Source organism: Gorilla gorilla, chromosome 4, assembly GCF_029281585.2.
Source record: "Gorilla gorilla gorilla isolate KB3781 chromosome 4, NHGRI_mGorGor1-v2.1_pri, whole genome shotgun sequence".
In the NCBI taxonomy this organism is placed as follows: domain Eukaryota; kingdom Metazoa; phylum Chordata; class Mammalia; order Primates; family Hominidae; genus Gorilla; species Gorilla gorilla.
Window position 1 is genome coordinate 48,435,630 of NC_073228.2, and position 12,554 is coordinate 48,448,183.

General features: G+C 52.6%; 1 protein-coding gene across 2 annotated transcripts in view; it reads left to right on the top strand.

Annotated features, from left to right (window-relative positions):
- The first annotated feature begins 429 nt into the window (after window positions 1-429).
- MPP3 (MAGUK p55 scaffold protein 3) overlaps window positions 430-12,554 on the top strand; it is a 32,110-nt gene continuing 19,985 nt past the window's right edge. Inside the window, exons 1-10 of one of the 2 annotated variants that reach the window (XM_031011517.3) lie at window positions 430-582; window positions 864-922; window positions 1,740-1,801; window positions 2,006-2,124; window positions 2,362-2,439; window positions 3,571-3,651; window positions 3,887-4,024; window positions 5,851-5,932; window positions 7,843-7,928; window positions 9,962-10,036. In XM_031011517.3, coding sequence (XP_030867377.1) covers window positions 1,777-1,801; window positions 2,006-2,124; window positions 2,362-2,439; window positions 3,571-3,651; window positions 3,887-4,024; window positions 5,851-5,932; window positions 7,843-7,928; window positions 9,962-10,036 — 684 coding nt within the window. In that variant the 5' untranslated portion in view covers window positions 430-582; window positions 864-922; window positions 1,740-1,776. Of the gene's footprint in view, window positions 583-863; window positions 923-1,645; window positions 1,802-2,005; window positions 2,125-2,361; window positions 2,440-3,570; window positions 3,652-3,886; window positions 4,025-5,850; window positions 5,933-7,842; window positions 7,929-9,961; window positions 10,037-12,554 lie in introns of those variants that run through there. The other variant, XM_019027708.4, reaches the window with a different exon arrangement.

A 12,554-nucleotide genomic window follows, 5' to 3' on the forward strand; every position in this document is an offset into this window, starting at 1 on the left:
CTGTGCCTTGGTCGTCTTTGAAGCCCCGGCCCCTGGCACAGCGCCTGGCACCTGGAGGGCGCTCAATAAATGTTTGCAAAATCTAATTCTCTGTTGAGCAGGTGTCCACCCCTCCACTCGCGGAGGGTGGGTTGCGCGGGCGGAAGGGAAGGCTGGCTGTGTGCCAGGGTGCGGGGGGACACAGGCAGGGGGCTCAGGGAGCGGGAGAGCGGGAGGGGGTACGACGCTGGCTAGCGGAGCCCGGCCCGGAGGGTGCGGCGGTGCCAGACGCGGAGGGCGGCCTCCGCTCCTCCCCGCGCCGCGCCTCCTCCCCGCGCCGCGCCTCCTCCCCGCGCCGCGCCTCCTCCCCGCGCCGCGCCTCCTCCCCGCGCCGCGCCTCCTCCCCGCGCCGCGCCTCCTCCCCGCGCCGCGCCTCCTCCCCGCGCCGCGCCTCCTCCCCGCGCCGCGCCTCCTCAGGCTCCGCCACCCCCGCCCGGCGCGGCAGCCGCAGGGAGGGGTCCGGGAAGGCGGAGCCAGCGGCGGCCCAGGCTCTGGGCACTCGCGCGGCTCCCGTTCGCGGAGCACACATCCCGGCGCGACGAGGTAGGAGGCCATGAGGGGAACGGACGAGGGAGCTGGGCGCCGCGGCGGGAGGGGCGGGAGGCCGGGCCAAGACCCTCCTCTCGTGCTCCCGGACAGCCTCGCGGCCCACCGAGCCCACCGCGGGAGTCTCAGCCCCGCCCCTCGGCCCCCGCCTCCCTCTTCCCGCGCCCGCCCCGCCGCGCGCCCCCCGCTCCCTGCTGCTCCGCGTCCTCCGGGACCGCCCTCCGAGGTCCCCCGGGGTCGCTGCTCCTGCGCCCAGTGCGCTCCTTGTTCTCCCACAGGTTCCTTCGGAGAGCGAGCGGGAGTCGGTGCTCGGCCTCCTGCGGGGAGCAGCCCGAGGGTGAGTCCGGAGTGGCGTGGCGGGGCGGGGCGGGGCGGAGGCTGGAGGGCCCGGGGCCGCTCTTACGCCTCTTAGTGGCACCGGGGCTCGGCGCTGCGGGCTGGCTCCATGTTTGCGGAATGAATCAATCATGACTCTCCTTCTCCTCTTCCTAAGGAGGACTTTTTGAGGTCCACGTGCTGCAGAGCACCTTTGGAGGGCCTCCTGAGATAGGGGTCCCCCCTCCTGCATAGTGGAAGCCCGACTCCCATTTCCCCCCCTCCTCTCTGCACTCCAGTCTGGAGGCTCCCTTTGGGTTGGGTCTTGGGGGGTCGGGGACAGGGGGCTTGTAGGCCCAGCCAGGTAGTTGTGGAAGGTGTGTCCCAGCAGGAGACTTGAGCCAGGGCTCTTACAAGGTTGCAGTGGTGGGGGCGCGCTGCGGAGGACAGCAGACACTGTCAGGCAGGGTCACTTGGCACCTCCAAGGCCAGCCTGGAAGAGCCTGCTTGAATATGAATTTTGACCCACAACTTACTGAAACCTTCCACGCCGCTGTTTCTTCATCAATAAAATGGGAACATTCGCAGTCATTTCTCAGGACTTTGTGCAGACAAAAAGTTTATCATAGAAATCACCCCACACAATGCTTGGCACATTGAGGACACTCAGCACATCTTAGCTTTATTTCCTTCCTCTCTGAAAAAAGTAAGCAGAGTTATTTGTTCCCATCCTCTCTGTCCACAGCCTGGTCTCAGAGAACACAGTAGATGTGTAGTCAGTTTGTTCAATAAATATGCTTGATGGAGCTTCAATACCCACCTCCACCCCCTTCTCCCAGAATCTGCAGGGAGAGGTCGGGAGGTGACAACGCCAGCATGCCAGTGCTATCGGAGGACTCTGGTAAGTACCTCCCCCCGGCTGGACCTGCCACAGCCCTGAAGACAAGAGCCTGCCTGGCAGCCTCCAGGCCCTGGCAGTGAGAGCCTGGGGAGAGAATGTCCTCACGGCAGGACTGAAGTGCTGTTTGAGGCCCCACTCGGCCTCCTCGGGGGCAGGGAGCACCCATTGCGTTTGCTATCCTTTGTTTTTCTCACCTCTCCCCAGGTTTGCATGAAACCCTGGCCCTGCTGACCTCCCAGCTCAGACCTGACTCCAACCACAAGGAGGAGATGGGCTTCCTGAGGGATGTTTTCAGTGAAAAAAGCCTCAGTTACTTAATGAAGGTGAAGTCCCACGTCATCCTGCGTAGAAGGGTGTCTAGAGGTCCTTCTAGCTGTCTGTGGCCGTCTGAGGTCATCCTAGTCATCTCCCTGCCCCAGGAAGGCCTTCACTTGCCCACTACACAGGACTTTCTCTTATGGTGCTCTGTCAGTGGCCCAGTCTGCTGCCCCAAATGTCCCCACAGCCGTGGGTGGGATGTGTGGTGTCCAGGGTGCATCTGAAATACTCTGTCTTTGCAGATTCATGAGAAGCTTCGCTATTATGAAAGGCAAAGTCCAACCCCAGTTCTGCACAGCGCTGTGGCCCTCGCTGAGGACGTAAGCCCCAGGTTTCTCCTTACAGTGTCTGCCCCACTCCCCACCCTGTAGGGCTCCTTCATCTTGCCTCGTTTGCTTAGTGTGGGGACACCGGGAATCAGGAGCCCAAAGGTGAAGAGGTGTTTTCTTCCCTTGTCCTCCTTCTCTTCCTCTCTCTGGGTTCCCCGAAAGGTAGGGAGGAACCCGTGAGCCTTGGACTGGGCTGGGAGACACTGTGACATGGAGCTGCCCACTTACTGTGTGTTCTTTAGCAAGTCTGCTTCCTCTGCTGTAAATGAGAGCATTGGATTGGCTCAGCAGTTCCCAAACTGCCCTGAGGACTGGTGATTTGAATAGGTCAATAAGACATTATATCTATGCTTTCCTGAAGTCAAGGGACCTACAGTGTGTCCCCGCATACTGGCTCAGGCTTCTCATTTTTTAAAGGAACGCTTCTTAATTTCTTGTGGACCTAGTCGTCTATGTTGCGTGGTTGGGGAAAACCCATTCTGGTTGATTACTAAGATCAGTTCCTGAATAAACTCACCTAACCCCAGGAGATGGCCTGGGGAGGGATGAGTGCAGCCTGTGGGTGCAGAGCCCTGGGCCCTTCTCCACTGTGGAATGTGATTAGGGGCACATTAGATTGCCTGGCTCCCAGGCTCAGCGCTGCCTGTCCCACCAGCTCTGTGATGTTAAGTAGGCCACTCAACCTCTCTGAGCTCCCATTTCCTCATTCATAAAATAGCATCTGAGAGCCAGATAAGCCCAGGTTCAAATCCTAGCTGTGCTGTATATGAGCTCTGTGACTTCGGGTAAAATGTTTAATCTCTTTGAGTCTCAGGATTCTCATCTGTAAAATGGCAGAGTAACAAGACCCTCTGCATCAAGTTGGTTGCGAGGGTTCAGTGAGAAGATCCACATAAAGCAGAAAGCACGTAGGGCTTAAAACGGTGGCTTCTTGGAGGATGGCCCCATAGAGCTGCTCCTGACCCCCGGTGTGATGTTCCCAGGATCATCGTCGTCGGGTGGTTGAGGGTCTGGTGTGCCCCTGGGGGCTGCAGCTGGGTGGGCCCTTCCAAAGAGGAAGGACCCAGCAGATATGGGGCAGGGGCACCTCCAGCCATCAGTGGCGCCTCTCATTCTCTGCAGGTGATGGAGGAGTTGCAGGCCGCCTCCGTGCACAGTGATGAGAGGGAGCTGCTCCAGCTGCTGTCCACCCCGCACCTGAGGGTAGTCACACAGAGCCCCTGCCCAGCCATGCCTCTGGGTCTCCTGGGATGGGGGCGGAGGGAGCTCTCCTAGTGAGGCTGAGGAGTGGAGACTGAGGGAGCGATCCTCAGCACTAGTGTCTGGGCAGTTGTCTCTCTGGCATGGCGTCTGCCACCCTCCATACCACCGGCCAGCTGCGGCCTGCTGACCCTGTGAGCGGCGGGCCAGCCTTCCTTTTCTCTGGCTTTCCCGGCAGGCTGTGCTCATGGTACATGACACGGTTGCCCAGAAGAATTTTGACCCCGTTCTCCCGCCTCTGCCTGACAATATCGATGAGGATTTTGATGAGGAATCGGTGAAGATCGTCCGCTTGGTGAAGAACAAGGAACCCCTGGTAGGTGCTGCTGCCTGCCTCTCTCTAACCCACTCTTCCCCTGCCTCTCACCCCCACCCAGAACACTGGACAAGACCCTCCCCGAAGTCTTCAGAGTGAGCGATGGCAGCTTTGCCTGCGCTGCTGCTCATCCCTGTGGTGCCTCTGTGTGCAGGGCACCCCTTTCTCTAGGTGGATACAGCCCCTCTCAACTGTGGCCAACACCCTTTGTGTAGTTAATAACCTGCACAATTGTACAGGGTGACCCTGATCATGCTTTAAGCCAGAAATGGACAAACTACAGCCCAAGGGCCAAAACCAGCCCACAGCTTATTTTTTAAAATAAAGCTTTTTTGGAGCACAACCAGGCCCATTCACTTACAGATTGGCTGTGGCTGCCTTTATAGTGCGATGGCAGAGTTGAGTCATTGTGACAGAGACTGTGTGGCCGGCCTAAAATATTTATATGTGGCCCCTTATAGAAAACGTGTGACAATGCCTGCTCTGAATGTTGAGGAAGCACAGGGCATTCCTCTCCCCAGCAGACAGACTGCTATCACTTTGGTCCTGGTTCAGCATTGATTTACCGAGCAAAGGGACAGCGTTGTTTATGAGATGCTCAGAAGTGGTGGAAGCCCAGAGAATTGAGATTGGCTCCAGAGGATCCCACAGCTGGCATTCTCTATTTCCAACTTTCCCCAAGTGACCTCCGACGAGCCTCTTCTGCAAACAGACGAGGATCTCTCCTCTGCCTCTGTTTCCTCACCTGTAAAATGGAGCGGCCATCCATTGATTTAGCAAACGCATTGTGAGCCCTCCTATCCAGGCTCTGTATTGGGTGCTGGCGGTTCAGAGCTGAATAAATGATGGATAGCGATGCTGGAAAGTTCTCAGGTCTGGGGGGCTAGAAGTCCTGAGGTTCTTAGTTGATGGCCTCTCTTTCTAGCAATAATTATCTTACGTACTTCAAATAGATGGCACAGATGATGTTAACAATAACAATAACTGCAAATGTGTTTGCAGTTACAGCCACTAATAAGTGGTTAACATATGTTGAGTGCTTACTGTGTACTAAGTGCCTTGCGTGGAATCCTTGCAACAACACTGTGAGTTAAATGCTGTCCCACATCTCACAGGAAACAGGCTTGGAGAGGATAAGAGATTTCCTTGTTAAGTCCACATGCTTTTTGTAAACGGCAGAACTGTGTTCACACCCAAGGCTGTCCAGCCCTAGAGCTTAGCTCTTAAGCTTTCTGCCATCCTGCTGCAGTCCGGCCTGTGTGGTGCAGGAAATCGAGGGCGCGTTAGTGCCTTTCTCATCCTAAGTGTCATCTCTGCTGTGCTTCATGGGCCAAGTCCTGGTCCCGAAGCCCTGGCTGGGGTGCATAATTGGTTTCCCTCAGCAGCAGCAGAAGGCCCGGTAACCCTGTGATTGGGTAGAGGCAGGGTGAGAATTAGCTGGCACGTTATCATCCTCATTATTAAATGTCTTTGCAAGTGGTAGGAACTGTGATATGAGAGAGATGTGATGGAGAACGTACTGGATGTGACATCACAAAAAGCTTTCCCCTTTACCAGCTGGGTGACCTTGAGGATATTTAACTTCTCTGAGCCCCAGTCCCTCATCTAAAATGTTGCAGCATTATTGTGCCTTGTAAACTGTACAGTGCAGGGCTATATTAATGGGGGATGTTGGTTTTGTTTTGTCTTCAGCATTGGGAAGGTCCCCACTGATCTCTCTGGACTGTCAGAGGGAGGGACTGGGGAGGCTGTGTTGGGCCCAGAGGGTAGGGGTCTGAGGTTTGGAGCTGCTGCTTAAGAACCTGTCTCTTCTGTCTCGGGTTTAGGGTGCCACCATCCGGCGGGACGAGCACTCAGGGGCTGTTGTGGTGGCCAGGATCATGCGAGGAGGCGCAGCAGACAGGAGTGGTGAGTGGCGGCAGTGCAAAGCTGGCCCAGCCCTGATCATGGCCATTGTTCCAGAGCCCTCCAGCTTTGCTAATAGGTCCCCTTACCTTCCTCCTATCAGGTCACCTGTTTGGGATTTGCTTTGCTTTCTGGGGTTGTGGCTGGAATTCTCATTTCCTTCCCAAGTCAGTAGAAATTTTAATAGAAAATATAGGCCAGCTGGGCGTGGTGGCGCACACCTGTAATCCCAGCACTTTAAGAGGCCGAGGCGGGCGGATCACTTGAAGCCAGGAGTTCGAGACCAGCCTAGCCAACATGGCGAAACCCCATTTCTACTAAACACACAAACCTGGGAGGCGGAGGTTGCAGTGAGCCAAGATCATGCTGCTGCACTCCAGTCTGGGCAACAGAGTGAGACTCCGTCTCAAAAAAAAAAAAAAAGAAAAAAAAAAAAGGCCAGGCACGGTGGCTCACGCCTGTAATCCCAGCATTTTGGGAGGCCGAGGTGGGTGGATCACCTGAGGTCGGGAGTTTGAGACCAGCCTGACCCACACAGAGAAACCCCATCTCTACTAAAAATACAAAATTAGCCGGGCTTGGTGGCACATGCCTATAATCACAGCTACTTGGGAAGGCTGAGGCAGGAGAATCGCTTGAATCTGGGAGGTGGAGGTTGCAGTGAGCCAAGATCGCGTCATTGCGCTCCCGCCTGGGCAACAAGAGTGAAACTCCGTCTCAAAAAAAAAAAAAAAAAAAGAAAAAGAAAATATAGGCCATGCACGGGTGGCCCGCACCTGTAGTCCTAGCTATTCGGGAGGCCCAGGCAGGAAGATTGTTTGAGCCCAGGAGTTTGAGGTTGCAGTGAGCCGTGATTACACCACTACACTCTAGAGTGGGCGACGCAGTGAGACTGTCTCAAAAAAAAAAAATATATATATATATATATATATATATAAATAGTCATGGAGTACTTTGGGGTGATTGAGAAAAAGCTCATGCGTTGGTTTAGTCCAAGGACTGTGACAGTTAAGAATATAGCATGGGCTTGCGGGATTACTAACTGTGGGACAGGGATGACACCCTTCCCCACCGTCCCAGGTCTTGTCAAGCTACTATTACAAAGAGAGTGTTTGTGCCCCAGATTCGTTTGGGTAGAAAGATTGAGAATCACCGGTGTGTGGAAGAGCTACTAAGCTGGGAGACAAACCTCCTGGTATAGGGGGATGTTACCCCCAAAGTCTGGGGGGTCATCGTTGCAGAGAATCCTAGACCAGAACTTTGCAAACATTAACGAGTACACGAATTCCCTGAGCATCTTGTTAAAATGCAGACTGATTCAGCAGGTCTGAGCTAGGCTGAAGATTCTGCACTTTTAACCTGCCTCCAGGTGATGCTGATGCAGCCGGGCCAGTGCCCACTTTGAGTAGCATATAGGGCCCTAATATGCAGAGACATTAGTCATTCAGGCAGAGGCTCATAGTGTGTTTACACTCTTAATGATGTCTTCATTGGTGCCTTTGTCTTTTCTTGTTAAGACTTAAGAATGCCATTCTAAGAGTTAATGATAATTTTTAAAGAAGCAGAGATTATAGCAAAAAGAACACAGGCTTTCTACATCATAATAACTGTGTTTGAATACTGGCTTCATTATTTCTTAGCAATGTGGCCTTAGGCAAGCTGTTTAATCTTCCTGGGTCTCAGGTGCCAACTTGTAAATTGGAGATTTTACTGGGTGATTTGAGCCCTGCATGCCGAGTGAGGTGCCCAGCACTTAGCGGGGCTTAGTTCGCCCCAGTCCCACCCATCAACTTTAAACCTCGAGTTGGCCCTGCAGTGGGCTTCTCAGGCCGGCCCCTGTGGTGCTTGGAGCTCTGAGCGAGGGGTGCTCAGGTCCTCCTCCTGTGCTGATGGTCAGTCCCTGTGTCTCCTAGGCCTGGTCCACGTTGGAGATGAGCTCCGAGAAGTGAACGGGATCGCAGTCCTGCACAAGCGGCCCGACGAGATCAGCCAGATTCTGGTCCGTGCTACAAGCCTGCTAGGGATGTGCTGGGTCTTCAGACACCCAGAGCAAGGCACTTCCTGGAGCCAGGACAGATTCTGGCTTAGCCTTGCTGTTGTCCTGAGGAGGTGGCAGGCAAAGTGGCCTTATGGTGTGCCCCTAACAGTGTGCCCGGGGTATGGGGTGGCGGCAGGAGGAGGGGAACTTCCCTTCCATCTGCCTCTCTTAGACCTTCTCCTCAGCACAGCCTTCCTTCCTTCCCCTGGTTCCCTTTCACAAGGCCCCTCCTGGGTCCTGGGTCCTGGGTGTGAATCCTAGCTCTGCCTCCTTCCAGCTGTGCAACCTTGGACAAGCCATCAGATCATCTGAGTTTCCATTTCCTTTCCTTTAACGTTGGGATAGAGTTTCTTTCTCAACCAATGTGTGGTTATCATTGGCATGCCAACATCTGGAAAAGGGTAAAGCCCTTCGGAAGTATAAGGGGATTTTAAGGTATAAAATGCTTGGCTGAAAACCTCCATGGTCCATTCTGGGGAGTTGAAGTCAAAACTGAAATTGTGAAAAGCCCCAATCATAGCTTGGTCCCCTTTATCCTCAGGATTCCTCCCCTGACCTGACACTCTGCTAACTTCTGATGGTTTTGGGGGCAGAAACAGGATGAGATCTGAAAAGAGAAGGCCCACTGTTTAAAGCCCTCTCTGGGCTGGGCTCAGTAGTTCACACCTGTAATCCCAGCACTTTGGAAGGCCGAGGCAGGTGGATCACCTGAGGTCAGGTCGAGACCAGCCTGGGCAACATGGTGAAACCCCGTCTCTACTAAAAATACGAAAAATTAGCTGAGTGTGGTTGTGGGCCCCTGTAATCCCAGCTGCTTGGGAGGCTGAGGCAGGAGAATTGCTTGAACCCAGGAGGTGGAGGTTGCAGGGAGTCGAGGTCGTGCCACTGCACTCCAGCCTGGGCAATGAGAGCAAAACTCCGTCTCAAAAAACAAAAAAACAACAACAAAATAAAGCCCTCTCTGTAGAGGATGCAGATTGCAGGCAGGCCGTTCAGTCCTTTTGCCCAAGCTTGCTTTTTTGTGGCTTTGGGTGCCAACCTTCTTGTGCTCCAGAGCAAGGGTCTGGGCTTTCTAGGTAGTGGAGAGGCCAGGAGGTGATCTTTTGGGCCCTGCTCTCCTGGTCCGACTGCATTCTTCCTTGTTGGGCCCCTGGCATTGGGCTACAGGGTCTCTGTAGATGAGGGTGAAGGGAGCTCCTAGAAAGCTGGGCATGGCCTGAGATTGGGGAGATGGAAGCAAAGAGGGAAGTATTAATGAGAGACCAGCCCCAAATCAGGCAGGAAAGAGGCAAAGGAAACCGAAGTGGGTTGTTCAGATGACCCAGGAGAAAAGCAAGGAAGGGAGCCCTCTGGGGCCGTAGCGGTCAGGAGGGATGGAGAATTGGAATTCAACACGTAATGTCCTTGGGTTCTCATGGAAAGTCTTCCGTCCCTTTGACTTTTGAAAATACAGTTAACTTGGGAGGCCGAGGCGGGCGGATCACGAGGTTAGGAGATCGAGACCATCCTGGCTAACATGGTGAAACCCCGTCTCTACTAAAAATACAAAAAAAATTAGCCGGGCGTGGTGGCGGGCGCCTGTAGTCCCAGCTACTCGGGAGGCTGAGGCAGGAGAATGGCGTGAACCCGGGAGGCGGAGCTTGCAGTGAGCTGTGATTGCGCCACTGCACTCCAGCCTGGGCGACAGAGCCAGACTCTATCTCAAAAAAAAAAAAAAAAAAAAAAAAGAAAATACAGTTACCAACCCGCCACTGCTAAATTTGAACTGGCTTAAAAATAATAAAAATACTAAAAAATACAAAAATGTACAGTTACTTGGTTACTGAGTTTTGTTTTAGTTCATTCAACCAGGGCACCATCCTAGAAGAGTGGGCCTCAGGGGAGGCTGCAAGTCTGACTTTCTGAACATCAGTTTTTAGGCCTGAGAAGTAGGAGTTGAACTCTTAGAGGGTTAGACCTGGTAGGCGAGAAGCTTCTGTTCTCTTTCATTTCAGGCCCAGTCCCAGGGATCCATCACCCTAAAAATCATCCCAGCCACCCAGGAGGAAGATCGCTTAAAGGAGAGCAAGGTATGGGGAGGTGGGTCCGCGGTGCCCTCTCTCAGCTTGAGAGATGCAGCTCGCTGGCTGCGGGCTGGATCCGGTCCAGTCTCTTGTAACAGTCATTTGGGAACAGATCATAGATCTGATCCTAGTAATCTGTGCCCAGTGGAGGACTTTAATTCCGTCACAAAGTGATTCATTTGTTTGTATCCTGCCTCTTTCTAAACAGGATTTGACGTGGCTTACTAATAAAAGACAAGGTTATTTTAATTGAAATAGAAACTCAGGGCCATGAAGAGGAGGAGAAGGTACCAAGTGTGCTGAATTCTGAACCAATTAAGTAACTGCCATTTGTTTAATTGTTGCTGAGCCTGCCTTATTTGGTCACCTCCTCTGTGCCAGGCACTCTGCCAGATGCTGGAGACAGGGACTCTTGGTAGCTGCAAGGCTTCCTGGTGCAGAAGGGCAGCAAGTCTTTCATTGCTATGTGATAAGTGCTTTGCCAAGATTCTGTACAAAGAGTTACAGTCACCCTAGAGGGTGTCACAGAATGGGGGTGTTGGAACTGAGGCCTGAAGAAGGTAAAGACGAGTAGGACCTTGGTGGGGTCTGCCCATACAGAGGCTCCCTGGCACTCTGGAGAGGAGCGCATTAAGGGCAATGTGGTGAGGCTGTGAGGGGAGGATGGTGGTGAGTTTTGCTGGGGAGGTGGGTTAAGCCTATGTTCTGAATGGCCTCGAATGCCTTGTTAAGGGTTTTGGCATAATCCTTGCTTAGTCTGGGGCCTCTTAGAAGCTGACCCTGAGACAAGGATTGAATGCAAATGGTTTATTTGGGAAGTGGCCCCAGGAAATACCAGTACAGGACTGGGAAAGGGAAGACAGCCAATCTGACTAAGGGTGTGTTATCAAGCAGGTTACCACTATGGGCAGCTGGAGCTTAGTCCTGCTGGGAACTTGGGGAACTACTTCTTCCCCTGTAGAACACACGCCTCCATCATCCCACCCAGGGGCCCTGGGAGCTGGGCGATCTATATACCAACTCCTGCCAGGCTGCACCCGGGGGATTAATTCCTAGCAACTTCTGCCTGCTGGACTAGAGATGAGTAGGTTCCAGTGGCCAGAGAAAGTAAGTCCTTAGGCAAAGAGATGCAGGTGCTGGCAGCTGGAAGTCAGCCCAGGCTGCACTGAATGGTCCAGCCCTGGGGCATATGGGAGGGCATCCCACAGCCCAAGAGATAATCCCATAGGTTCTAATAGGCTCTTTTTTTTTTTTTTTTTTTTTTTTTTTTTTTTTTTTTTAGGATGGGAGTGGTGCAGTTATATTTGTGTTTTAGAAAGCTCCCTGAGGCAGCCACGGGGAGGAGGGTGGAGTGGGTAGAGGTTGGAGGCAGGGAGGCCTGGTAGAAGGCTCTTGTAAAAGCCCAGGTGAGACATTAAGACCTGAACTGTGAGATGGTGGTTGATGAGATAGAGAGGAGGGCATCACTTTGATTTGATAGTACATTTGGATATGAGTTTCCTGGCAGCCAAGGCAAAAAGGAGAGCATAATGAATTACATACTGTTGAGCAGAGAATGGAAGGAAGCATGCCAGTTTTTCAAGACATTCCCATACCTGCCTCTCCGTACTTAATGCATGAAAGAAGAGACATTACAGCATCTAGCACAGAGGAGATGGCAGTCGATACTTTGAAGAATGTGGATTTGTAATGGACTATGTCTTCAATGACAGTTTTTTACAGCAAGTGAAGAAATAATCTTTATATAGCTGTTTCTTATTTGTGCTCTTTGGTTAAATCCCAGGGCATAATATTTCCTCTTACCTGGTGGAAAGTGATTCTTCCTAGGACAAGCGAATGTGGTCCGCACATGCAACTTTGAGGGTTCTGACTTGAGGAACCCTCTTTGAGGAAGAGAACTTGGTTTTCCTAAAGGACAAAATGAGTAGCCTGTCCCCCAGCCTATCCTTCTTTAATATTTCTTCTTGATCCAGATGCTTGATTTGGGCTGGCCACTTAAGATTACATTCTTCCGAGTGCTTAGCACCCTGGTAACATCTGTGGCTGGTTAAGGGCATCTGTCCCCACAACATATGCCAGAAAGTTCTTACTGTTGTCCAATGGAATCTTTTCTGGTTGGCATATAAAGGAATACAGTTTGTATCTGTCTGAGGAAGACCCCTGATTGCTTTTTTTTTCCTATTTGCCACTGAAGTGATTGTGCCCTAATGGTCTGAAAATAGAAATAAATAAAGTTAATCCATGCCACTAAATTATCGAAGAGAACAAGGAAGTGTGAAAAATGCTGTGTCCTCACACCATCTTCTCCAGAGAGGGTGACTCTAGAGTAGAGGGGGGAATTAGGGCTTGGCCGAGTCTATGGCAGATGAGGCAGGATTGAGCCGTAAGAGCTGTGGGTGTCAATTACCCACTGAAAAGTGATGGTGAGGAGTCAGTAACAGTAGTTTTGTTGATATTTGTGTTCTTACCCAAACATCTAGATTACTTATATAACAGATGGCTGCTGCCTTCCGTCAGCGCAGTT